We start from the raw sequence: 27,570 nt of genomic DNA, 5'->3' as shown, positions 1-27,570 counted from the left end.
TAGTTTGATAGGGATTGCAACAAATCTGTATATTGCTTTGGGCAGGATGGCCATTTTGATGATATTAATTCTTCATAGTCAGGAGCATGGGATGAGTTTCCATTTGTTAGTGACCTCTTTAATTTCTCTTAAGAGTGTCTTATAGTTTTCAGGGTATAGGTCTTTCACTTCCTTGGCTAGGGTTATTCCTAGGTATTTTATTCTTTTTGATGTGATTGTGAATGGAATTGTCTTCCTGATTTCTCTTTCTATTAGTTTATTGTTAGTCTATAGGAAAGCCACAGATTTCTGTGTGTTAATTTTGTATCCTGCAACTTTGCTGAATTCCAATATTAGCTCTAGTAGTTTTGGAGTGGAGTCTTTAGGGTTTTTTATGTACAATATCATGTCATCTGCAAATAGTGACAGTATAACTTCTTCTTTACCAATCTGGATACCTTGTATTTCTTTGTTTTGTCTAATTGCCATGGCTAGGACCTCCAGTACTATGTTAAATAACAGTGGGGAGAGTGGGCATCCCTGTCTTGTTCCTGATCACAGAGGAAAAGCTTTCAGCTTCTCGCTGTTCAGTATGATGTTGGCTGTGGGTTTATCATATATGGCCTTTATTATGTTGAGGTTGTTGCCCTCTATAACCATTGTGTTGAGAGTCTTTATCATGACTGGATGTTGAATTTTGTCGAATGCTTTTTCAGCAGCTACGGAGATGATCATGTGGTTTTTGTCTTTCCTTTTGTTGATGTGGTGGATGATGTTGATGGATTTTCGAATGTTGTACCATCCTTGCATCCCTGGGATGAATCCCACTTGGTTATGGTGTATGATCCTTTTGATGTATTTTTGAATTCAGTTTGCTAATAGTGGGGTCTTTGCCTGGTTTTGGTGTTAGGTTGATGTTGGCTTCATAGAATGAGTTTGGGAGTATTCCCTCCTCTTCTATTTTTTGAAAAACATTAAGGAGAATGGGTATTATGTCTTCTCTGTATGTCTGATAAAATTCCGAGGTAAATCCATCTGGCCCAGGGGTTTTGTTCTTTGGTAGATTTTTGATTACCGCTTCAATTTCGTTGCTGGTAATTGGTCTGTTTAGATTTTCTGTTTCTTTCTGGGTCAGTCTTGGAAAGTTGTATTTTTCTAGGAAGTTGTCCATTTCTCCTAGGTTACCCAGCTTGTTAGCATATAGGTTTTCATAGTACTCTCTAATAATTCTTTTTTATTTCTGTGGGGTCCATCGTGATTTTTCCTTTCTCATTTCTGATTCTGTTGATGTGTGTTGACTCTCTTTTCCTCTTAATAAGTCTGGCTAGAGGCTTATCTATTTTGTTTATTTTCTTGAAGAACCAGCTCTTAGTTTCATTGATTTTTGCTATTGTTTTATTCTTCTCAATTTTATTTATTTCTTCTCTGATCTTTATTATGTCCCTCCTTCTGCTGACTTTAGGCCTCATTTGTTCTTCTTTTTCCAATTTTGATAATTGTGACATTAGACAATTCATTTGGGATTGTTCTTCCTTCTTTAAATATGCCTGGATTGCTATATACTTTCCTCTTATGACTGCTTTTGCTGTATCCCACAGTAGTTGGGGCTTTGTGTTGTTGTTGTCGTTTGTTTCCATATATTGCTGGATCTCCATTTTGATTTGGTCATTGATCCATTGATTATTTCGGAGCGTGTTGTTAAGCCTCCATGTGTTTGTGAGCCTTTTTGCTTTCTTTGTACAATTTATTTCTAGTTTTATGCCTTTGTCGTCTGAAAAGTTGGTTGGTAGGATTTCAATCTTTTGGAATTTACTGAGGCTCTTTTTGTGGCCTAGTATGTGGTCTATTCTGGAGAATGCTCCATGTGCACTTGAGAAGGACATGTATCCTGTTGCTTTTGGGTATAGAGTTCTACAGATATCTATTAGGTCCATCTGTTCTAGTGTGTTGTTCAGTGCCTTTGTGTCCTTACTTATTTTCTGTCTGGTGGATCTGTCCTTTGGAGTGAGTGGTGTGTTGAAGTCTCCCAAAATGAATGCACTGCATTCTATTTCCTCCTTTAATTCTGTTAGTATTTGTTTCACGTATGTTGGTGCTCCTGTATTGGGTGCATATATATTTATAATGGTTATATCCTGTTGTTGGACTGAGCCCTTTATCATTATGTAATGTCCTTCTTTATCTTTTGTTACTTTCTTTATTTTGAAGTCTGTTTTGTCTGATACTAGCATTGCAACAGCTGCTTTTATCTCTCTGTTGTTTGCACGAAATATCTTTTTCCATCCCTTGACTTTAAGTCTGTGCATGTCTTTGGGTTTGAGGTGAGTCTCTTGCAGGCAGCATATGGATGGGTCTTGCTTTTTTATCCATTCTATTACTCTGTGTCTTTTGATTGGTGAATTCAGTCCATTTACATTTAGGGTGATTATTGAGAGGTATGAACTCATTGCCATTGCAGGCTTTAAGTTTGTGGTTACCAAAGGTTCAGGGTTAGCTTCTTTACTATCTTACTGTCTAACTTAACTCACTTGTTGAGCTATTATAAATCTGGTCTGATGATTCTTTATTTCTCTCCCTTCTTATTCCTCCTCCTCCCTTCTTCATATGTTGGGTGTTCTCTTCTGTGCTCTTTTTAGGAGTGCTCCCATCTAGAGCAGTCCCTGTAGGATGCCCTGTAGAGGTGGTTTGTGGGAGGCAAATTCCCTCAACTTTTGCTTCTCTGGGAATTGTTTAATCCCTCCTTCATATTTAAATGATATTCATGCTGGATACAGTAGTCTTGGTTCTAGGCCCTTCTGTTTCATTGCATTAAGTATATCATGCCATTCTCTTCTGGCCTGTAGGGTTTCTGTTGAGAAGTCTGATGATAGCCTGATGGGTTTTCCTTAGTAGGTAACCTTTTTTTTCTCTCTGGCTACCTTTAATACTTTGTCCTTGTCTTTGATCTTTGCCATTTTAATTTTTATGTGTCTTGGTGTTGCCCTCCTTGGATCCCTTGTCATGGGAGTTCTGTGTACCTCTGTGGTCTGAGAGGCCATTTCTTCCCCTAGTTTGGGGAAGTTTTCGGCAATTATTTCTTCAAAGACACTTTGTATCCCTTTTTCTCTCTCTTCTTCTTCTGGTACTCGTATAATGCAGATATTGTTCCTTTTCGATTGGTCACTCAGCTCTCTTAGAATTCTTTCATTCCTGGAGATCCTTTTATCTCTCTCTGCATCAGCTTCTCTGCGTTCCTGTTCTCTGTTTTCTAGTCCATTAATGGTCTCTTGCATCTCGTCCATTCTGTTTTGAAGTCCTTCCAGAGATTGTTTTATTTCTGTATTCTCCCTCCTTAGTTCTTGCATATTTCTCTGCAAGTCCATCAGCATGGTTATGACTTTTGTTTTAAATTCTTTTTAAGGAAGATTGGTTAAATCTATCTCCCCAGGTTCCTTCTCAGGGGAAGATGTAGAAGATGTCGAAGCTGTCTGGGTTAGTCTTGTCTGGATCTAATTTTTTTGCCTTTTCATGTTGATAGGTGCAATGGTATGCTATTGACTTGTCTGTCCACTGGGAGAGTCAAGACTCTTTCCACTTGTTCCTGGCCTCTCTTTACTGGGACAACTGCGACCCCTAGTGGCTTGTGTTGGGCAATTGCATGTAGATTGGGTCTCCGTATCTTGCCCAGCCGGTATGGAGGAAGTTCCCTTGCTGTGGGCATGGCCAGCCTCAGGCTGCTCCTCTGCTATGGCAGGGCCCCGGAGGGGTAATGGACAGGGGACTGTTTGGCTGTTTACCTCTGTGAGGGGTCTCAGAGCTGTTGCCCAGGGGGTTAGTGCTCCCAGAGTTCCCTGGAATTTCCAGCTGCTAGACTGTGACCCGGGATGCTTCCATCCAGCTGTGGGGTCCCTGTCCCTTTAAGACTTTCAAAAAGCATTCGCTTTTCTTTGTCCCAGGGGCGCCGGCTGCGGGACCCGCTCACAGGTCTTACTGTCCTGCTTCCCTAGTTTCCAGCACCCTGCGCATGCACTGTGTCTGCACTCTGGTGCGGATGGCTAGGGCTAGGTGTTTAGCAGTCCTGGGCTCCCTCTCTCTCCCTGCTACGACTCCTCTCCTCCCGCCAGGAGCTGGGGTGAGGAGTCTCGGGTCCCACTGGGCTGTGGCTTGTATCTTACTCCTTTCACCAGGCGCTGGGTTCTCACAGATGTGGATGTAGTCTGGCTGTTGTCCTGTGTTCTTCTGGTCTCTCTTTTAGGGATAGTTGTATTTGTTGTATTTTCAAAAATATATATGTTTTTGGGAGGATTTTCCCACTGTCCTACTCATGCCACCATCTTGGCCCCGCCCCCATGGTCGGTTATTTATATTTTTGAGGAGTTGACTCATATGAGTTCCTTATATATTTTGGATATTAACCCTTTATGGGATAGATATATCATTTACAAATATATTCTCCCATATTGTAGGATGTCTTTTTGTTTTATTGATAGTTTCCTTTGCTGTACAGAAGATTTTTAGTTTGATGTAGTACCACTTATTTTTGCTTTTGTTTCTCTTTCAGGGAGATATGTCCAGAAAAATATTACCCATGCTTATGTTCAAAAGATTTTTCCATGTTTTCTTCTGAGAGTTTTATGGTTTTGTGCCTAAAATTGAGGTATTTAATCCATTTTGAGTTTACTTCTATGTATGGAGTTAGACAGTAATCCAGCTTCATTCTCTTGCATGCAGCTGTCCAATTTTCCCAATACCAGTTATTGAAGAGGCTGTCTTTTCCCCATTGTATATTCATGACTCCTTTATCATATATTAATTGACCATCTATGTGTGGGTTTATTTCTGGGCTCTCTATTCTGTTCCATTGATGTATGTCTCTGTTCTTGTGCCAGTACCATACCGTTTTGAATACTGTAGCTTTGTAGTATAGCTTGAAGTCAGGGAGTGTGATACCCCCAGCTTTGCTCTTCTTTCTCAAGGCTGGAAAGCCCATGTTGTTAACTGTACTTCTGATTGACTAGCTATAAATCAGAGGTTCCTAAGAGCCCTTCCTTGGATTCAATTAATTTGCTAAAGAGGCTCACAGAACTCAGAGAAATATATTAATTACTAGATCACTGATTTATTGTTAAAGGATATAACTCAGGAACAACCACATGGAGCAGATGCATAGGGCAAATCTGGGGAAGGGAAATGGAGCTCTGTGTCCCCTCCAGGCATGCCAGTTCCCCCAAATCTTCATGTGCTCATCTAGAAGCTGTCTGAAATCATTCTTTTGAGTTTTTTGGAGGCTTCATTACATAGGCATGACTGATTAAATAATCGGCCGTTGGCAATGGATTCAAGCTCCAGTGCTTCCCCACTCTCGGGAAGTCAGAAGTGGGGTAGGAGACTGAAGTTCCAACCCTCTAATCACCTGGTTGGCTCCACTGACCCCTAACACCCATCCTTAGGTGCTTCCCAGTAGTCACCTCATTAATATAACAAAATGTATCACTTTCAGCATTCAGGAAATTCCAAGGTTGGGAGCTGTGAGGCAGGAACTGTGGACAGAAACCAAGTATATATGAGAAATGTATTTTGGTCATCTGAATGACCAAATACATATTTCTTAGCAGTCAGAAAAGAGGGAAGTGGACCAGAAGCTCAGGAGAGAGGCATCTCAAGGAGGCAGCAGCCAGTGGGTGCAATGTTGCTGAGTGGTCAGGTAAGAGAAGGCCTGGAATATGTGTGCCAGGTTTAAGAGAGCAGCCTGCAGTGGGAGCAGGAGAAGGAAGATAGTGTAGACAGGTATTTTAGCCTCCAGGGTCTAGATGAAGGCAGGTAGGGCAGGTAGGGCAGTAGCTAGAGGAAAGTCTTCTATCCAGAAAGTATTTTTGGTATTTGTTAGGCCAGGGAGATCTACATGTAAATAGCCAGTGAGGCCAGTCCAGGAGGGCGTCCTCCTCAGGCCACAGTGCAGGTTCTGAGGACCATGGAGAGGGGGCAGTGCTGAGCAGAGGGTCCAGGATCACAGTGCAGAGGAAGGAACATCTTATCCAGGAGAAACCAGCAGAGCTCAGAGAAAATGTGATCCTTTTGATGGCTGAATGAAGGTGTTTCAGAAGCCTCAATGGTAAAGACCAAAGATTTTAATTAAAAGCCTGATAATGCCTTTGGCTTCCACTTCTCTGAAGGTTCTTAACAGATCATGCTTGGAGCAGTGGTTCCCAAACCATAGGGTGCCTCCATATTATCTGGAGGGAGGCCCAGAGTCTCTGATTCTGAGGGCCTGGGGAGGGACCCAGGAATTCACATTTCTAACAGCATCCCAGGGGTTGCTGACTCTTCTGGTCCCTTTGGAGAATGGCTGCTCTAGGGTCTGGTTCTCAGAATCCATATGTGGCCTGGGAATCTAGAAATAAAACCAATTAATTGAACATGTGCAAGTCAGATGAAAATGTAATTAGTTATAGAAAAAAATAATTAGAAAGGAAGCAAGATTGTGAAAATAGGAAAAATTATTAAAGAGAATGTGCCATTTCTAAAGAAGGATAAGCTAGGTTTTTACAACAAAGTCAATAGAGTGTCACTAGCAAAGGGCTGACTGGCCCCATATACCATGGCAGTGCTGAGAAGCACATTGTTCTGGGTCCTACTTACAGAATCACTGAGTGTGTCTGCATAATTTTAAAGGTATTTCTTTCATCTCCATCATTTCTAATTCTCTGGAACTTTCTGCTCAGCAGGAAATCTCCATGTAGTATTTCTGGATCTGCCTTGTAACCAAAAACCCCCTGGTGTCTGGAGAGAACAGAACATCTAGTTAAATACCTAAGGTAGCTGTGCTAGAAACCTGACAGCAGAGAGCTGAGTGACTCCAGAGCAGCAAGGCCAACAATTTTTAATTGAGCCCTTGCACACTGACACATCAAAGCTCTGTAGAGACTAAGAGCTCTGAAATAAAAGGGTTTGCTGAGCCTTTACAGACGCAGCCAGATAAGGACTGAGTCCTGGGACAGGAAGTCTCTGCTTCACCAGCAGCAGGGCCAGTTCACAGACACAACTTGTCCACCACATTTAAGGAATGGGGGACATGAGTGTCTCAAGGAAAGAAACTTTTTTAGATTCCCATTGGCCGCAGATAAGGAAGGTGGGCTAATGTGAAGTGGGGACAGTCCTGGGAGAGGAGGTCAGTCCACAGAGAAGGCCCAGGGATCAGTTCTTGAGGATGGTGACACTAGTCCTGCACGAGGGGGACACGCTGGTCCTGGGGACCTGCTACATGCTTGGTGGGATGATTGCATCCAGGAGGTGGTTTCCGGTGAGCAGCAGCCTGAGGCTATTGACTGGAGACCTTCCCTTGTCTCTGTCCCCCATTCTTCAGCCCTTAGGTCACTCATTTAGGATGTTTCAGAATTTTTCCTTATCAACACTAACACCACAATCTTTGGGTGTGGTGAGCAGTGGGGAGCAAGTTTGGAGCCTGAACTTGTCATACATGTCATACCCATTTTCCCCAGTCTGTGCAGCTTAATCTGTCTGGCTCTTCTTATTTGAAAATAGTTGATTGAAGCAGGCCTTGCACCTCTCCTTCAAAGCTGCTCTTATCTGCCATTTGTTGTGATATTAAGGTTTAGGACCAGCCTGCGTGTTTGTCCAGAATTCTTCCCCTCCGTAAGGGTTTGCGATGTAGTCAGAATGCCAGATGAGGGTGGAGAGAGAACTGAGCATTGCCTGCCTCTCTTTGGAAGGTGAGCCAGAAATTTTCTGTCCATTTTTTTCAAATTCATAAGATTGATTCACTAGCCTTTTAGAGCACAAGGAAGTGGGGATGGAAGGAACCTTCAAGGGAAGCTGGGAAAAGTGGGCTGTGAGATCAAATCTCAGCCGCAGCTCTTCTCTGCATGGAGAACATTCATGCTCCTTCTCAGCGTCCCCACCCTGGCCTGTCTGTGAGATCCCACTCACATCTGCACTGCTAGAGCTGCTATGCTGAAGAAATGCTTCCTCAATCACATTCAGGCAAAGCAAGACCTTCAGGGGACAGTGATGAGCTCTGGGCCAAGCCTGGGTTTGAGGCCAGCTCTGAGTAAGGTGTGAGGTTCATTGATGTTGGGTGTTATCCAATCGTTCAGGCTCTGAGTCGTTCATCTGGACAACAGAGATGATACAGATACTTGCCTCTGAGGGCTGTTGAGTATGCACAAAATCAGAGCTCAGTGACCTTGGTCATAACCATTAAGGAGCATGGCTTAGGATTTTTAAGAGGCACTGTGGCATCAGCGTCTTGGGGTACTTTTCTTGACAGGTTGCAGACAGATGTGTCCAGAAAACAGGGAAATGTCCAAGAATGGCCTTTGCAATGGCTCAGGTGGAACCACTCATTCACATGGTAACTCATTTCCTCCAGATGCATTTGGTGCAGCTGGAAATTCTGAGAAATGCACTTCCTCCAGCAGTTCAAGCAGATCTGAAGCCCAGGACTCCAGCAAGGGGTTCTCTTCAGAGACAGTAATGCACCATGTTTCTCTCCTCTCCTGCAGACGTCAGAGGATGAGCCTTCTGAAAAGGATGCCCTGCAGCCGGGCCGCAATATCGTGGCTGCGGGCTATGCACTTTATGGTAGTGCCACCATGGTGGCTCTTTCCACTGGGCAAGGAGTGGACCTCTTCATGCTCGACCCGGTAAGTGTCCAGCATGGCAGAATCAGCACCTGGGACTCCATGGTTTCCTGGTCATTCCTAATGCTTGCTTCTGGGGTCAGAGAATGGGGAGCCAATACCATCATCAAAATACATGAGGGACTGTTGTCTAAGTGATGTAATCTGAGGGGTTCTACATGGTCAGCTGTATCATCAGGCCCTGTCCTTAGGTGATTATTATCCAAAAGTGCATTCAGCCTCCCTGGTTCATGGGAATACAGTGATTCAGGAATCCCGACAGAAACAGGGATTCTTTAGAGTGGCACCACCCAGTGTGGTGACGGGCACATTCTGTCACCTGTGCCATCCAGTAGGGTAGCTACTAGCCTCCTGCACCTATTGAACATTTGCAGTGTAGTTATAGTGACAGAAACTGGGTTTTTAAATTTTATTTCATTTTAATCAATTTACATAGTCACGTGAATAGGTACTGGTGGCTCTTGGCTACCTTATTGCACATCCTGGAAGGAAGAGCTGGTAGAAACACTGTTTTATCAGATTCTCTGTTATTTCCCACACTTTCCACAAAGAGAAAATGCTCAGTTGCAGGTGAAGAAGAATCACTGGGTAGATGAAAATATGATAACACAAAGTTGATTGAAAGGAAGAAATAATTGGATAAGGACACAGAGATCAAAACATAAGGCTGAACCTTCATGCCAGTGAACATTAAAAATGCTCAGGTGATGTTTTGGAAGATCTTGCAACTTACAGCCTTTCTTTTTTAAATGCTGGAGACCTTGCCATTGCTCATGCACTGCTTTGCCAAATGTAGTTAGGTCTTGTGAAAGCACAAATTTGAAATAATTTTGGCCAAAGCCATTTCAAAGTTTCCAGTATTCAGTGAGCCAAAAGCAATTGTTCACTATTTCAATTTAATTTGAATTTACCAATGTTTATTGAGCATCTAGTATGTCCCAAAGCACCGCTTTGGGCAGTGGGAATACAGCACTGATGAAGCAGACATCCCAGCCCATGTGGGGTTTCCACGCTGGTGCCCGTGTACAGAGGGAAGGGGAATGGTTCCGAAAATTCCGAACAGAGGTGAACTAAACTCCACAGTATGGAAGCATGGTATCTTTCAAGTGCAGACGTTTCACATATTAACCCATCGGATCAAAACCCATTGCTGATACCCTCATTTCTCCTTGTTTTCAAGTAGGCAGGTAAAACTTGAGAAATACTATAGTTCACAAATATTACTCTCAGACACCAAATTACCCTAAAATTGTTTCAGAACAATAGTTACAGTTATACAGCACTTACTAAATGGTGGGTAAGGATCTGTTCTAAGTGATTTACAGCTACCAAATGCATTCAAGCCTACTATGAAGCAGGCCCTACTATTTCCAGCTTTGCAAGAGTGAGGGAGGCACAGAGTAGGTAAGCAGCCTGCCCAAGGTCGTGCTGGTAGCGGTGGTGTAGGGAGTCACACACAGCCTGTGATGTGATTTATGAGAAAAAACATGTTTGGTCACTGCCCACTGCCCCTGTCTCACGGCTCCCAAACCCTGGGAATTTCCTATCTGCTAAGAGTGACAGAGGTGCCTTTTTATGCTGATGAGTCAGTTTTCCCCCAACACCTGAGAATGTGGGCTGGGGGCCAGTGGGCCAACCAGGTGATCAGAGGGTTGGAGTGTCCGTCCTCTGCCCCCTCTGGCCTTGGGGAGAGGGGCTGGAGGTTGATCAGTCACCAGCGGCCAATGATTCAATCAATAGTGCCGATGTTATGAAGCCTCCAAAACTCCAAAAGGATGGCTCAGAGAGCTTCAGGGCTGGTGAGCACACTGAGATTTGCGGAGAGTGGCATGCCTGGGGAGGACATGGAAGCCCAGCAGGCTTTCCCCAGGCCTTGTCCTGAGCATTTCTTCCATCTGGCTGTGGGAGAATCACACCTTTTTACAACCAGTAATCTAGTAGATAACAAGTTTCCCTGAGTTTTGTGGGCTGCTCTTGTAAGCGAACCAGACCCAAGGAGGGGTCCTGGGAACCTCTGGCTTACAGCCAGTGCATCAGAAGCACTGGGTTTGTGGCTGGTGTCTCAAGTTGGGGGAGGGGAGTGCGGTCTTATGGGACTGAACCCTGACCATGGGATCTGATGCTACCTCCAGGTAGACAGTGTCAGAACTGAGCTGAACTGACTTGAATTCTCAGACTCCCTGCTAGGGTCCAAGAACTGCTTGGTTGCCTGTGTGGAAACCCCTGCCCAGCGCCCTCCCCCACCCCCACCCCCACACATTGGAATTGGCTCCAGAACACCTACTTACAGGCAGTCTTACACTTAACTATTATGCCAGGCAATTTTGAGAAGACTGCTCTCAACTGCAAGCAGAACATCTCCAAAAACATCCTGAGGTGATTCTAAAGGCAGTAGGGAGTTGCCCATGGCTCAGGGGTCCAACAGGAGGATCCTGCAGCTAGATCACTTGCTTTCCCCCCCGGAGGAGGGCCTGGTCTGAGGGCTTGAGTTTGCATGGGAGAGAAGGGACAAACCCCAGCACAGTCCCTGTGACCTGTCCTCGCTAGCCTGAAAGTGCTCTGGATCGCATCACCTGACCACAAAGGACATTTAAGCAGAGGACCCCGGTAAGAATCTTGGGGCCAGTCTGAGAGGCTGAAGTAGCTCCAGTGGAAGCAGCTGACAACAGTTGTCACAGGTAGGAAACCATGGAGGCGGCCAGGGACACTCAGGCGAGGCCCCCCAGGACAGTGCTCCTCGGCAGGTCAGTCAGGGACTGTCTGATCTGTCACTTTGCCAGGCTGGTAACTTGCTTGTGTCACAGCACACATTTTATTCAGGCACAGAGAGACCACCTCATGTTAACCAAATTCTCAGTTGTGGTATAAACCACATTCATTTACAAATGTCAGAAACTGTTTCTGAGTGACAAGGATATGGTGCCTGATTATCAGGTAGCCTCTTCTCAAAGCTGTCAGAGGCCTTCTTAATAACCAGTGCATTGTTTGTGACCATAGTTAGAACAATGGAATACATTTTCCTGGTTAGGCTAAGTCTCCACAGCATCTCCATCCACAAGAGGGATCATCTCTCCAGGAGTGTGAGGATCCCCACCCCAAGACCCCGGGTGGATAAACAGGTGAATGATACTGTTTAGACAACAGATGTGTATCTTTTTTGGTCTTTGCAAATAAGCTAGAGAGAAAAGTATCCTACTCATTTAAGTACAGGATATTACTGCAATAATGGGAAGGCTGAGGACCAGGCTAGAAACGGGCAGGTCTTAGAGGACCAGGTGGTAGGAATTATGGGAATGGTCTCGTAGCAAGGCCGGTCTGGCCAGGACACCACCCCGGTTCTGTGCCTCTTGCTCAGGTTTCAAACACCAGGGAGGAGTACCTAATTTACCCAGCTACATCAAACGCCTGACTGTGGGCTAGAGGAAGCCCAGCTGAGGGTCTTCTTAGACTGGCATCCGGTGAGAAGAGTTAATTCTTCTGAGGAAGTTAGGATGCTTTACGGAGTGGAACTCCACCCTGGGCTGCTCCACAGCAATGTATGTCCACAACAGGTTATTAAAACTCATGAACCAGAGACCACTGAGAACATCTCCTCTAATAAAAAGAAGTTGGGTTAACTGAGCAAGGGAGAATGCACTCCGGACGAACCATGGGCCTCATGCTCAGAGGGGTCAGGTGGGGCTCATAAGGCATGTGGGCTTTTGCTTGATGGTTCTAAAGAGGATTTGAGAAGCAGAGGGTCAGTTCTGGATTGGGTGTTGTCTGCAGTGGATACAAGTAATGATTATGTATCTCAATGATTCTGATGGAGTCGGTGGGAAGATTAAAGTGAGGGTAGACATTCATTGGTAAAGATGTGACCTTGCCTCTTGATATTCTGGAAATGTTGTCTGTGTTTGTTAGGAAAGTTCTAGTCTACCTGCCAGTTGTGAGCTGTCATTTTGGGGGATATCACTGTCTTAGTCTTTGAAGTTCATCAAAGCTGATTGGCTCCCTGGGCCCTGGTTTCCCTCCTGGTGATCTAGAGACATCCGGCCTTTCCATGTGATGCCTGCAGCTGGCTAATCCCATACATGTGGGTACCAGGATGTCCCCAGCATTCAGATAAAGGGGCACCTGAGGGATGTCCTGCAGAGAGCATCCATAGAAACCACAGGGGGACTGGGCACAGTTTTATTAACAATCCTGAGGATTTTTAATTTTTATCAACTGTTCCTTATGCCCAGTGAATACAGTTTCTAACTGAAGGGGTTTCCCCTTTATACCATGTAGGAGTCATCGGGATGACACTTTAAATTGTTTTTAAGATTAAGCCTTTAAGATAAATAAGAAAACTGGACCACAAATTAGTGGTTAAACTGCATGTCCCACCTTTATGACAAATCTCATCTCAACATCTCTGGGGAAGCTGGGGTTCCTATGGCCAGTATCCTCACTGAACTTAAACCACCTGATGATGTAACTGGCCTGTTGCTGGGCTGCCACTTCCACACCTTTAGGCAGTAGCTATTATTCCACTATATAGAGAGCTCGGCCCAGTGCTCTGGGCAGAGGCAGAGACGCTGGTGCTCTACTGCCGGAGAACAAGCCGGGTAATAAACCCTTTCACCCCAAAGAACGTTTTGCTGTCAATTTCTTTGGTCACATTGAATCCATAGCGAACTTGCCCGGGGCTGAAACCCATTGGCAAGACAACATCTATGTAAATTCCTTCTCTCTTTGTTGATGGCTCAGTTCTTCCTGAAAACATTAGGAATTAACTGTGGATGAGACACAGCTAGACTCTTTTTAAATGAGTATCCCAGCTGACAGTGAAAGGTAGTTACAAAGGAACTTTCCCTCTCCCACCCCCATTGTTTTATCTCTTGTTAATTACTGCCTGAGCTTCCTATGTGGGTTCAGTATTGTCACTGTTTTTCTACAACTCCTCAAACATGGCCGGGCAGGCTGTGGACGGACTCAGGCAGCCCTGAGATCTTCCAGCAGACCTACACCTGATTGCTGACCAACCTTTGTGGCCATTGGGGAGTGGTGGCTTCTGTGGCCTGGTATCCCTCTTCTTTCTGGTATTCCTCCTCTTCCTAGGCTCTTGGTGAATTTGTCCTGGTGGAGAAAGATGTCAAGATTAAAAAGAAGGGAAAGATTTACAGCCTCAATGAGGGCTACGCCAAGTATTTTGATGGTGCCACCACAGAATATGTGCAGAAAAAGAAATTTCCCGAGGTGAGTACAGAGAGCCTGAGGCGGCAGGGGGAGAATGCCACCTCAGTGGGCTCCTGCTCTGATGGTGGCTTTGGGGCTGGCTGAGTGAGGTGGTGGTTCTGATCAGCGTGTGTGTGGTGAACTCTGCCTTTCTTTATAAGCAATCAATGTCTTTTATAGCTAAAATTAACCTCCTAAAGATTGCATTCTCCAGGTGAAATTTTTTCCAAGAGAAATTGTTTATAAAGAAGGTCAAAGGAACATTTTCAAAATCGGAGGTTCAGGCCAGAACCTCTCTCAAGTCATTTGTTTGCTGAGCTACTGCTTGTATAGATGCTGATCACTCAGTTACATTCGCATTTACGTGGAATAATTCTACTCATGTGCTCTAATACAGGGACCTGTGTTTATCCCAAGTTTTAGACATCTCTTTGGCTCCCAACATGATCACCGTTTCTGGATGCATTAATACAGCCCGAATAACCCACTCAATATGTCAGCATACAGGGAGCTTTCTAGTCATGGATGGCAGCAGAGTCGAGGAACTTCCAGATCAAGTGTGTGAAGTCTGGTTTAGACTGGAAGGGGAGCAAAAGCTTATTTACAAGTGGGACCCTCTTTCACCAAATTCTGGAGGATATCGTAAGGGAGGCCTTTCTCCTGTGATGGAAACGCAGTGGGGTGGGGTGCCTGCCTGGGAGTCCCTGGACCTCCACTTGAGCTCCAAGGAGAAAGAGCTCAGGGTTCCATGGGACCAGGCGGCACTCAGTCAACTGGACACTGAGACTTGCGTTTGCTGCCTCCAACAGGAACTTCAGAGAATTTTCTTCTTCCTTTCTTATTGTTTGTTTTTTTAAGTGAAATTCTCAAAAGTGCATTTCCTTTACCTCTTCCTTTTGCCATAGCACACGAACCCATCAGATGTCTTGAGGCCAAAAGTAACAGAATATGAGTTATGAGGTTGATAAAGTTAAAACTATTTACAAAACTACATCTCCCCAGTCTTGGAGATGTTTTCTTAGTGGTTCCCATTCTAGACTAAAAAGTGCCTCCTTTAGAAGCCATAAAGGAAGACACTTACTGCTAAAAAATAAAACTCCTATACATAAACATTACCACAAGTCTGTCTGAAAGAGAAGTTGCAAACTGAGAAAAAAGTAATCAGCACATAGATGACCAACAACAGGTGGAACAGTGACTACACGAGGATGCCTTACAAATCTTAGCCCAAGGATGAGCCTCCAAATAGAAAACTGGGCAAAGGCATGGCCATGCAAGTCATGGAAGAAACATACATGTCCCATCAGCAAGTGGGAAGTGGCCACTAAAAAACAAATGCAAATTAAAATGCACTACCACTTCTGCATATGAGATTGGTAATGATTGAAAGATAAGCAGTGCCCAGTGGTGTGGGAAGACAGGCCCTCTTGTGAATTGTTAAAGGAAACAAATGTCCCAGCCTTTCTGGAGGACAGTCTCTCAGTATGATTTCCAATATTAAGTATCCATATCCATTGACTCAGCAGTTTCTTCTAAATTCCACTGAAATTTGCCCTAAGGAACTAACAGGTCAAATAAAATTGATAAATGCACATGGATATGTCATTGCAGCATTGTTCATAACAACAACAAAAGGAACTGAAGTGTCCATCAGTAAGGGCTGGTTAATATATTATGGTATAGCCACAATATCCCAGGGAAGTGTTGTGCTACACATTCATCCACTAGAAAGGTAAGTCCTTCTTATCTATAGGTAGTAAGACATGTCTACAAAATACTCAGTGAAAGAAGTGGGTTACAGAACGAAATGTAATCTCATATATGTAAGTATATATATCTATGTATATATATTTATGCACACAAATATATGTAGCATGCATACATGCATAAAATGTCTTCAAAGACTGTTCCATTTCATTAACAGTGGTTTCTGAAAGTTGAGGCTACATGGTTCTTCACTTTCTATATGTGTAAATATGTGCAATGATCATGTGTTACTGAAAATAGCTTATTCCAATTTTCTTTATAGAAATTATTACAAAATCATTGTCATTTGAAGAAGCAATCAAAGTGTATGCAACCAAAACATTTAAGGAGAAAAAATATATCAGGTAGTTAATTATTAAAAATAGTATATTCTTTTTCCTGGATTCTGTGATGTTTAGTATTAGTCAGCTGTTAAAAGTCTCCATGTCTCTCTGGTCAGTTGTAGAAAATAGAAAGTCTGGTGGTCACTTAAATCATAAAGAGACCAGTGAACTCAACATATTAATCAATATTTCAGTACTGATTCAAAGAGGAGACCCTTTTTTCTTGAATTTGATAAATGATTTATATTTTACAAATTTCTTTTCATTATTATTGTATTAACTTTATGCATAAACCACACACATACATACTCATGTATAAATACAAAATGTAATTATAAACATGCTTTCTAAAAAAAAAAAACAAAATGAGATCCTTCTCTCCTTTTTAAAAATAGGAATTCTAAACAAAGGGAACTAAAGGAAGGTACACCATTTCCCAACATAAAGCAAGACTCCAGAATCTTCCCATTCCTTTTTAATGTGAAACTAGTTTTAAAGTACATCTGTCCTTAGCAAAAAATGAATTGTTTGGTGTCTTGCTTGCTCACTTTTACCTAATATCCCTTACAAGTTTCATAAATTGAAGACTAGAGGTTAGTTGGATCTGGCCCCAAAACGCTAGTGCACATGTCACATATCAAGGGACCAGTGTGAATGCTGGATAATTTCCATAGGCAATGGTTGAGAGTTCTCGGGGAGATTTTCTTCTTGATTCAAAAACTGTCATTATTTTGACTGAAGTGCTGGATGGTCTTGGGAATGTCCAGTTCTGACTGATAAGAAAAGCAGAGACACAGTGAAATACAGTTGGATCTCAGAATCTGCCCTATAGATATAAAAAGCAGTATTAACCCCAGACAAGTGGACATACCATTGACAGAATGGTGTGCAACCCCCTGGGCTGCGGGAGAGGTTCACAGTGTTCCCTTAGAGAAATTAAAAGACAGCAAAGGAAAATAACCTGAGCCCCATTCTCTGAGAAACTCTCCATGAAGAGATGGAGTAGAGATCACAGGAGGAGAGGCTGGCATGCTGAGCATTGGCATGAAGCTGGTGCTTTATGAAGTACTTTTATTTACCATTTTAAATACAGAAAGGCCTAAAAGAGAAAACAGTAAATAGTCTGTAATTTTCCACTTGATTAAAACTATAATTTCTATTTTTGTTAACAAAATTTAAAAAGTAATATATCTTAAAAAGTGAAAAATAGAATTCCCAAATGACCCAGCAATTCCACTCCTGGGTATATACCTCAAATTATTGAAAACAGGTATGCAGACAAAAACTTGCACACAAATGTTGATAGCAGTGTTATTCATAATATCTCAAGGTGGAAACAACTCAAATGTCCATTGACTGATAAATGGATAAATTAAAGGTGGTATATCCATACAGGGGAATATTATTCAGCCTTAAAAAGGAATGAAATACTGATGCATACTGTCACATGGATGAATCTTGAAAATATTTGTGCTAAGTGAAAGATGCCAGATGCAAGGGAAAGGTAAATCCATAGAGCCAGAAAGCAGGTCAATGGTTGCTAGGACCTTGGGGAGGGGAGGGCAAGGATACCTAATGGGTATGGGGTTTTCTTTTGGGGTGATAAAAGTGTTCTGTAACTGGATAGAGGTGATTGCTTGTGCATTATGAATATTCTAAATGCCACTGAATTTGTACACCTCAAAATGGTTAATTTTATGTGATTGAATTTTACTTCAATTTTTAAAATAATGTAAGATTAGGAAGCTTTACACATACAGAAATATACAAAATTAAAAGTGAAAGCTTTCCCTCTCCCCATTCCAGCCAAGTAGCTCTTTCCAGGGATCCCACTGTTAAGTGTTTCTTTTGTTCTTTGATTTGGAATGGTGATGAGGGAGTATATGCACCTATCTCCTTATCTACCCCCGTCTCCCTTTTAAGCCATAAGATATAGCATATTAATCTCACCTATTTTTTTGATGACCTTGAAGATTGTTGTAGCTAAGCTAAGCATGAGCAGACCTATTGCACTCCCTGAGAGGGCTGCCCGGCCCTGTGTGGAGCAGGAATGACGGAACTAATTCCTCATGGAGAAGCTATGCTTGTTTGTGGTTTTTCACCATCAGAAACAGAGCTGTAATGGAAATGCCCAACTACATACACTGGGGACATTTTGCAAGTGTATTTGTAGGGCAAATTTCTTACTGATGTTGCTGGATCAAAGGGTATGGGCATTTAGCATCTTGATACTGCCAAATATTCTTCCAGAAAAGTTGCATCAATTTATCCTTTTTGGCACAGTATAAAATAGTACCCCTCTTGCTGCAGCCTCACTAGTGCCAGATATGGTTAATCCTTTGAAATTGTGTCCATCTGATGGATAAAAAGGTGTACCCTGTGACTTGATCTGCACATGTGTAATTACGATTTAGGCTGTACAAGCTTCCTTATATTTATCGAGCATCTGTTTTTGTCCCTGTAGATTGACTATTCCTATCCTTTCCATTATTATATAGTGTTCATCTTTTTCTTGGTGCTTGTGTAAACTTCGTAAACGAAGGAAACTAGCCTTTTGTCTCTTACTCGTGTTAGAAATATATGTAGCCTTTCAGCTTTTATGCCACAGAAATGTTTAAAAATTTTGTCAATAGTTTTATTTTTTAAATTTCTATGTGTTTTGTGTACCAAACTGTAAATTAATGTGCTCATCTTTTCTTGTGTGCTGTCCAATAGAATAGCTACTAGCCACATATAGCCATTTACATGTAAATTAGTTAAAGTCAGATTTTCATCTTCACTAGTCTCATTGCCAGAACTCAATAGCCACATGTGGTGGGTGGCTACTGTATTGGACAGAGTGATAAAAAGCATTTCCATCATCACAGAGAACTCCATTGGACAGACTTATCCTTAATTATTTATGCTTTCCTACTTTTACATCTTTATCCATCTTGAAGTAATTTTGGTGTAAAGAATGAGGTGGGAATTCCACATAACTCTTTTTTAAGAAGCTAGCTGGCTATCCTAATACTAAATAGTTCTACCATGCTGACTTGAAATGTCACATTTACCAGAAATCAAATTCTCATATATGATTTACCTGTGACTGGACTTTGAGCTACTGTCAGCTTTTGCATTTCTTCTCCAGCCTGGATATGTCAATATTATTAGTTCACAATATGTTCTTAGATTTCGTGGTTACTGTCTTCCCTTCTTAGTCTTTATTTTCACAAGTGTTCAGGATTACTTTGCCAGATATATTTAACACCGTTTCTTTCACGTTTCTCCACAAAAAGTCCATTGATATTTTCATGAACTACACTGAATTTATGAATAGATTTACAAAGAATTAGTATCTTTAAAATAACACTTCCTACTTTAGAGAAGCATAGAGTATCTTTTCTTTTGCATTAATTTTCTTTTATGTCCCTCAGAAGAGACTTCATTTCCTTTCAGTGGCTTGCATTTCTTGGCCATCGTGAATAAATGCTGCAATGAATGAGTGTACAAATAAAAATATCTCTGAGATACTGTTTCTAATTCTTTTGGATATACACCAAGAAGTGGCAGGGAAGTTTCCATTTTGAAAAAGCTTTTCTTCTTTTTCATTCCCTCTTTGGCTCTTTTCGCTCAGTGTCTGTCCTTCGTAATCCTCTGCAAGTATCCTGGCAAAGGTCACCAGGTTTGGAAATGTTGCCAAACCTAGCGGTCATGTTCCCACCTCACGTTACATGGCATTTAGCACTGTTCACCACTTCCTCCAGGAAACTGTCTTCCTTTATCTTGAGCAGTTTTCCACCTACCTTCCTATTCACCTTCCCAGCCTCTTCTGTGTGCTCCCACACCTGTGCCTGCCCTTAAATTTGGTGCACTACTAGACTCCATTCCAAGCCAGGCTATTGGCTCACACTTGGTGTCCCCCAGGGTGACCCCGACCAGTACCTCCTGGTCACCCCTGCTCTCATGGGCTTCCAATCTGTTTGCTCCTCCTCACCTCTAGTTGACCTTCCTATACCACACCCCTTGCCAAGCCCACACCCCACACCTGCTCCCTCCTCTGTTCTTTCTTTTCATGATAGACTGCCCTCAACCTCATATGCATCCCCAACAAGGTTCTGGGAGTGAGCCAAGGACTCCCTCTTTCTCATACCCATGTCTAATCGATCATTAGGTGGTATCAACTCTATTTATCAACTGTTTCTCAGGTAAGTCCATGCTCTTCATCCATGAGACCATTGGTGTAATAAAGTCCATTCTCTTACCTACTGAGAATCTCTTAGCTGGCATCCAAAGATGTTTTTATTTAGTTAATATCATTATGTGAATAAAATATAGGAGGCATGCAAATTCTCCATATAAATTTTTAAGGTGGCAACCTGAGTAGTGCTTTCTAGAAACTTCATGTGTGTGCAATGCAGTAAGTATTTCCCAGCACCTGCTGTATGCCTTCACTAAGCTGGGCAAGGGAATGCCGGAATAAGACGACAGTCTCTTTCTGCAATAACATCACAAATTCATGGAAGGGCCTGGCATACAAATGCCTACAACAAATGCATTTTATTGCAGCTGATGCCAGGTGTAGTGGACAATGCAGGTGGCAGTGAATACCTAATTGTCTCCAACCCATTCTCTATACTTGTGCTGGGGGGACTTGGTGAAGGGGGGAGCCTAGTAAACATAATGTCCTTCATGTAATTGTAGATTAATGATACCAAAATAAAAGCCATATCTATTATAGGCTAAAAGCCAAACTCCCTAACCTCACTTAGCCAGGCCCCCTATGACCTGGCCTTTCATTCCTTACTTTGTCCCTCTTGCTCCCTTTTGTCAGCTATACTAGATGCTTGTGAACATTCCCACCTTTCCTACGTTCCAGGTCTTTGTGTGTTTGCTTTTCTGCTAAGAAAGCTTTTCTCATGTCTGTGTGTCAGGTGAACTCCCTATTTAAGCATCACCTGTGCTAGGAAACCTTCCCTGCCCCCACAGGTGACACAGTCACACTCCTCATGTTGCCCATTATCCGCGGAACCTGCCTTTATAGTGGCACCAGCCACAACCAAATGCATTGATTCATTTATTGTATCACAGCTTTACTGAGATATAATTCATATTTCATACAATTCACCCATTTAGTTTACAACTCAGTGGCTTTTATTATAGACACAGAATTTTGCATCCATCACCATTATCAATTTTAAAACACTTTCATTACCTCAAAGAGAAACCTCAGTCCCTCAGCCGTTACCCCAATCTCCCCATATGCCTCAGGCCTCGGCACCTTTAATCTCTACACTCTGTCTCTATAGATTTGTCTCTTCTGGACATTTTATATAAATGAAGTTGTATAATACGTGATCTTTTGTGACTGAATTCTTTCTCTGTATCATGATTTTAAGGTTCATGTTGTAGCATGTGTCAGGACTTCCTCCCTTTTTATGGCTGAATAATGTGCTACTGTACGGATAGCCCATATTTTATTTGTCCAGTTCATCAGTTGATGATGGACATGTGAGTTGTTTCCAGCTTTTTGGCTGCTGCAAGGAACGTTTGTGTGCAAAGTTTTGTTTTCATTTCTCTTGGGTGTGTACCTAGGGATGGTAAGATCACATAGTAGCTCTATATTCAGTTATTTGAGGACTTGCCCGACTGTTTCCCACAGCAGCTGCATCATTATACAATCCTGCCAGCAGTTACGAGGGTTCGTTTCCCCACATCCTTGCCCACACTTATCTTTTTCCAACAGCCATCATAGTAAATGTAAAGTGATATGTCATTGCGGTTTGATTGCATTTCCCTGATAGCTAAAGACGCTGAATATCTTTGCATGTGTTATGGCCCATCTGCATAACTTCACTGGGAAATCCATATTCAAATCCTTCCTTCATTTCAGAATTGGGTTGTTTAGGCTTTTGTGGTTGAGTTATTAGAGTTCTTTATATTCTGATATTAATCCTTTATCAGGTATGTGGTTTGCAAATATTTTCTTTTACGTGTGTTGCTTTTGTACTCTGTTGATAGTGTGCTTCTATGCACAGAAGTTTTCAATTTTGAGGGAGTCAGTTTAGCTATTTATCTTGTCTGTGCTTTTGGTATTGTATCAAAGAAACCATTGCCAACTCCAAAATCATGATTTTCTCTAACGTTTCCTAAGAGCTATATAGTTTTAGCTATTGTTTAGGTCTTCAATCCACTTAATTTTTTTATGTGGTGCAAGGTAAGTCCTTTACCATTTTGTATTAGGCTATTTGTCTTATAGAATTATGAATTCACTTATTTTTATGCATTTGCATATGCTAGTCTCCTTTAGCTTGTGACTTCCTTGGGGCATTGACTGTTTTGCCAGTTTTAGCATCTTCAGGGCCCAACCTGGTGCTAGTCATGAATAAGGTGCTTAAAATTTTTTACTGAATTGAGATTTCTGCACAGAACTACTCATGTTTTGGCTAGAAAAGTATATGGCAGATTTTGCATTCCATCTAACATTCAGTGCTTGAAATCACCTGCAGTGTCCGCTTTTATCACATTTCCTTGATGTCTTTCAGTATCTTCTGTTGGGTGAATTTCTCTTACTGGTCTAAGCCAAGCCCAAATCCCGCTGGTTTCCCCTTCTCTTCTTAGAAGGCTTTACTAGTCAATTTCCTTTCCTCTGTAATCCCCCAAACCAGGATCTGTGAGTAAGGGAGTATCTATTTCAGGTGAAGCCAGCCCCATGTGTAGAGGGATGGCAGGCCCATGAACACCTGGAGAGCATCTTCTCTCATCAATGGCCGGTCCTGGGCCCACACATACCCAACACTGCCTGTGGTTTTTATCTGGGTGCTATGAGAAATTACCCAACTTTTTAAGTGTTGGCAATCCATTTACAGAAAATACATGATTTATAAACAACTTCTCATGTATGGGATCCCCATATAAAATAGGAGACTCAAGTGACCAAAGCAGGTGGCTTTTATGTCTTTTAGACAAAGAAACAATACATTCTGAAGAATTGACAAGACAACCAAGTTAGGGCTGGCCTAAGAAATTAGTGAGAAAGTAACAAGGTTTGTTTATACAGCCTTCTGGGCTTTAATTTTCTATCTCTAGGGATAAGGACATCTCTCTTTCTCCTGGTGCAGGGAGTGTACCTTTCATATGTGAGATTAGTTCCTCCATTCAGGGGTATAAAAGGGTCAGAGGGTCTTTATTGCACTAGCAGTTTCTCAACTGTCTTTAATTCAAAATAATCAATATGCTAGAAGCACAGAACCCAAGAATGGACTAACAGTTACCAAAGGGAAAGGGACTGGGAGGACGGGTGGGAAGGGAGGGATAAGGGCGGGAAAAAAGAAAGGGGGCATTATGATTAACATGTATAGTGTGGGGGGAGGCACGGGGAGGGCTGTGCAACACAGAGAAGACAAGTAGTGATTTTACAGCATCTTACTATGTTGATGGACAGTGACTGTGAATGGGTATGTGGGGGGGACTTGGTGGAGGGGGGAGCCTAGTAAACATAATGTCCTTCATGTAATTGTAGATTAATGATACCAAAATAAAATTAATAAAAAAATAAAATAAAAAATAAATAAATAAATAAATAAATAAATATGCTAAAGGGGCATGTTTTGGGGTGGCATTTCTGCTCTCTTTCAGTATATATTTCCCTTTTTGTGCTGTTAGCTGCTCTCTTAAGTTTGCTACAGGGTACCATCTCTTCCTTCAAGTAGTCCTACATTTAATGAATTCAATCACTGGGCGAGGGGTGGGGGGGCTTAATGGATGAAGCACTCAACCACATAATGCTGTTGCACCCTAGGCTGTGAGTGAAGGACAGAGGACCTAGAATGCAGAGGACACAGCAGCTGGACCCATAGTCCTGAACTGGACCTGGTACTTGCTGAGCTCACTGGTCTTGTCTCCCCCTCACCCTCTAGGACGGCAGTGCTCCCTATGGGGCCAGGTACGTGGGCTCCATGGTGGCCGATGTACACCGCACCCTGGTCTATGGAGGAATTTTCCTGTACCCAGCCAACCAGAAGAGTCCTAAGGGCAAGGTAATTCCCCCTGTCCACTTGCTGTACCTGGTCAGGGAGCCAGAGCAGAGTTCCTTTCTCCTTATGCCTGCTTCTGGCTACTGCCTGTCCTTGGCATGTCTGTCTGTGAGGGGCAGGTGAAAGGGAAACGAGATAAATTTCCCACCTGTGAATTTGGGGCCATGATGAAAAGTTTGGAGGGGAAGTCTGCAGATTGTCAGCACTTTACAGTGGCTGCAATTCCTCTGGCCTTGTGCCTGTCCTAAACCATGAGTCATCCACATGCATCCCCCACTTCGTAGTTGCTCTGTTTGACTTTGAGCTGAGGCACCACTGATTATGAACCACAAACCCCTTTGAGAATCTGATGAAGCTGAAGGACCTACTTCTCAGGAAAAAGTGCACATGAACATACCCATCACATACATTTTCAGGGCCTATCAGATGATTTGAAGCCCATCCAAGAATCCCCTGGAGAATTCCCAGACTCCAGAATAAGAATTGCTCAAAAATCCTTCTATTTCTGGAGAGGTAGCTCCTGAAACCTCTTTACTGTAGCTTTATGACACAAAACCAAAAATATTTTTACTATCAAGTGGGAATATTATGATCCAAATGCACCTCTCTTGAATAGAAGAGCCTATGGAAAAGTGTCTGGTTTTTAGCCAAGCACAGAAATCATAGGTAATCAGGCAAATCCAAACAAAGTCCTGCCATTCTCTGACATGCCCACAGCTAGCCACACATATGGACGTCTCTCTGGGTGGGAGATCTGAATTACTGGAATGCCAGATTCAAGCCATGATAAGGAATCTAACAGCCCAGGAGACCAGAGAGATTTCTCATATGCAGATTGGTGTATCAGGTATTTCTCCTCATGTGAGTGTTTAGCTCATGTATGTGAACCTGGTGAACTGAGAATCATGGGAGGTCTGCATGAAAGGTGCTGAGGAAGGAAAGGGTCATGAGGATTAAATGTGGGAAATAGGAACTGTGGAAGTTCTTAAGTAGAACCACTCTTGCCTCCTACTCTATTCCAACATGGAGAATATTAAGACTACTGTTGCTAATTATTAAAACGACTTAAAAATTAGTCAGAAAATACCTGTGTAAGACTAAGCATTTTCATAAGCATATAAAATTCCATATGTAATCTGTAGTCACAGCACCAAGACTACCACCTGTATGGAAAATGCCACTGGTTCCTGAACTCCCACGTGTTAGCTCCCATGGTCTCTGTGACCACATGTGTTTGGGTGTAGGTGTGTATTCTTCTCTGTCCCTGTATAACTGCAGAAAAATGATAGATCACACCTTCACCCTGGATTGGAAGAATTCAATGAAAGGCCACAGAGAGCCAGGTCAACCACTTTTGTAAGGGAACGTTTTTTTAAGTTACCCATTTTGTACCTGTCAGAGAAGGCCGGAGCAGATGGTATGATACGGTCAGCCATGCATGTGTGTGTGTGTCTAGTGTGGGTGGGGAGGGAGCCACACTTAATCACAGACACAGACCCACCAAGGACATTCAGTCTTGCCCACTTCAATTCAATTCCCGCGTATTTGCTGGACGCAGGGCAGACACCTGCTAGTGCTCCTAGCACTTTGAGAAAAAACATTCCTTCTTCATAACAGGCTCTGCTCTGGCCTGTGTGCACAGCTTGGCAAGTAGGGTGCAGGCTGACTATACCCCCTTCCCTCTACCTCCCCCACCCCCCATCTCCCCTGGCCCCCCTTTCCCTGCCACCCCACACCCCACCTTCCAGCCCCCTATCCTGGAGCCCTTGTGCGAGCTTCACAGTAGCCTTGTGTGGACACTCTCCCTGGGTCAGGCAGAGCTGGAATGGAGATGCCACCATGACCAGCCAAGATAGACACTATCCCCAGCCTCCAGGGTGCCATCTAGGGAGGAAGGCAGATGACAGAGAAACCTCAGTGTCATGACTGTTATGAACAGAGACATGCAGGATGCCATGGGGATGCACAGCACAGAGGGACTTTTTCTCAAGGTCCAAGAGCAAAGGGCACTAAGACACCAGCAGCACAGTTGCCCAATCCACCCTGGAGGTGTGGAGTTGCTCCCAACAATCCCAGACACTGAGGTGCTCCTGAGAGACCCCAAGCACTCTGAGGAGACCCTTCTAGTCCTGCCAAACTTGCCTTCTCATCAGCCATAAGGTCCTGTCCAGTGGCTCCTAACCAGGCCTCATGGCTGAGCCAGTGGGAAGCGAGTGCCCCTGTGTCCTACTCCCAGGTGAGAGGCAGGACCCCATGTGCACAGAGACCCAAGGCAGGCCAAACTGAGCAGAGTGCCCCCAACGCACAGTGAAGAGCATGGGCTGGTGCACCCAGCCTCCTGAGGCTCCTGACCTCAGCCCACTCTGCTGAGGAGTGTGGGCATCCTTGTGCTGATGAGACAGACAGAAGCCCAGCAGCTGGAATTCCTCGGCCGGCTTTGGGCCATGACTCAGGTGGGCCACCCATTCAGCTTGTCCGCCTGCCTGTTTCCCTACAGCTCCGGCTCCTGTATGAGTGCAATCCTGTGGCCTTCATCATCGAACAGGCGGGAGGCCTGGCGACCACGGGCACCCAGCCAGTGCTGGATGTGAGGCCTGAGGCCCTCCACCAGCGTGTCCCGCTCATCCTGGGGTCCCCGGATGATGTGCAGGACTATCTCACCTGTGTGCAGAGCAATCAGGCAGGCAGGTAGTGAGTGGCCTGCGAGCCCTCCTCTCTTTGTCCTGTACCTTCTATTCAGGACCCTGAGAGAAGGGAGAGTAGGGACAGGGGTGCTGAGCAGAAAAGGTGAACCACCTGGTCACTCCCAGGACGCAGCAGCAGATGCTCGGGCTCCGGAACAGAGGCGGGGCTGGGGCCAGACTGGAGGGCTGAAAATAAAATCCATGTGTGAAAGAACAACTTTGGTTTGTCTTCCTTTGTATATAGGCAAACAGTAATTCTAATTCTGGGAGCCTAAGTAATTGGCAGCTGTCTACTTGTGGGCAAAAAGCCCAGATAATATGAATTTGTCTTGATTGGCTTGAAATTTGAACTTAGTGCCTTCTCTTGTAGTGATTCATTTCCTTTCTTGAGAAATAGACACATAATTTACATAGAAATAGAAACATATTAATTTGTTTATATACTAAATGTATCTCTACACATTAAAATTACATATAAATATTAAGACATATGTAAATATATTTGTATATTTAAATGGCTGGCAATTTCTTAGAAGAGTTTTTGTTTTATTTCGGATGTTTTGGGTTAGAAATCTGATGGCTTACAAGTTCTAATATTTTGGATTGAGCCTTTTTTGGGAGCAATGGCAAAAACTACTGACAGAGCCACATAGTAACCGGAGTTAATAGTTAAAAATTAATAAATGCTTTTCTTAACCTGTTAACTTTTTCATTTTCATTTTTTGGAGTAAATGTTTTAATCTATTCTAGGGCCTAACCACAGCATACTGCTTAAATGACTCTTCATTTGTCTAAATTATGTCAAGATTCAGATGGGGTGTGAATTGCTATATATGTATATGAATCTAGAGACCAAAAATCCTAATGAAATATTGACAAACCACGTCCAGAAGTATTTAAAACAAATGCATTCAGACAGGTTTAAACCCAAACCAAAAAATGGTTCAACACCAGAAAATCC

The 27,570-nt window shown here is 43.1% G+C and overlaps 1 protein-coding gene across 2 annotated transcripts in view; it reads left to right on the top strand.

Moving 5' to 3' along the window:
- LOC108393437 (fructose-1,6-bisphosphatase isozyme 2) overlaps positions 1–27,205 on the top strand; it is a 57,015-nt gene extending 29,810 nt beyond the window's left edge. The window contains exons 4-7 of one of the 2 annotated variants that reach the window (XM_036991382.2): positions 8,481–8,621; positions 13,704–13,841; positions 23,809–23,928; positions 26,423–27,079. In XM_036991382.2, the coding sequence (XP_036847277.1) occupies positions 8,481–8,621; positions 13,704–13,841; positions 23,809–23,928; positions 26,423–26,617 (594 nt within the window). In that variant the 3' untranslated portion in view covers positions 26,618–27,079. Of the gene's footprint in view, positions 1–8,480; positions 8,622–13,703; positions 13,842–23,808; positions 23,929–26,422 lie in introns of both variants that reach the window. The other variant, XM_073228765.1, reaches the window with a different exon arrangement.
- The last annotated feature ends 365 nt before the right edge of the window (positions 27,206–27,570 follow it).

Source organism: Manis javanica, chromosome 2 (genome assembly GCF_040802235.1).
Source record: "Manis javanica isolate MJ-LG chromosome 2, MJ_LKY, whole genome shotgun sequence".
In the NCBI taxonomy this organism is placed as follows: Eukaryota; Metazoa; Chordata; class Mammalia; order Pholidota; family Manidae; genus Manis; species Manis javanica.
Note: the sequence above shows the minus strand (reverse complement) of the source record. Positions and strands in the feature narration are given on the sequence as shown.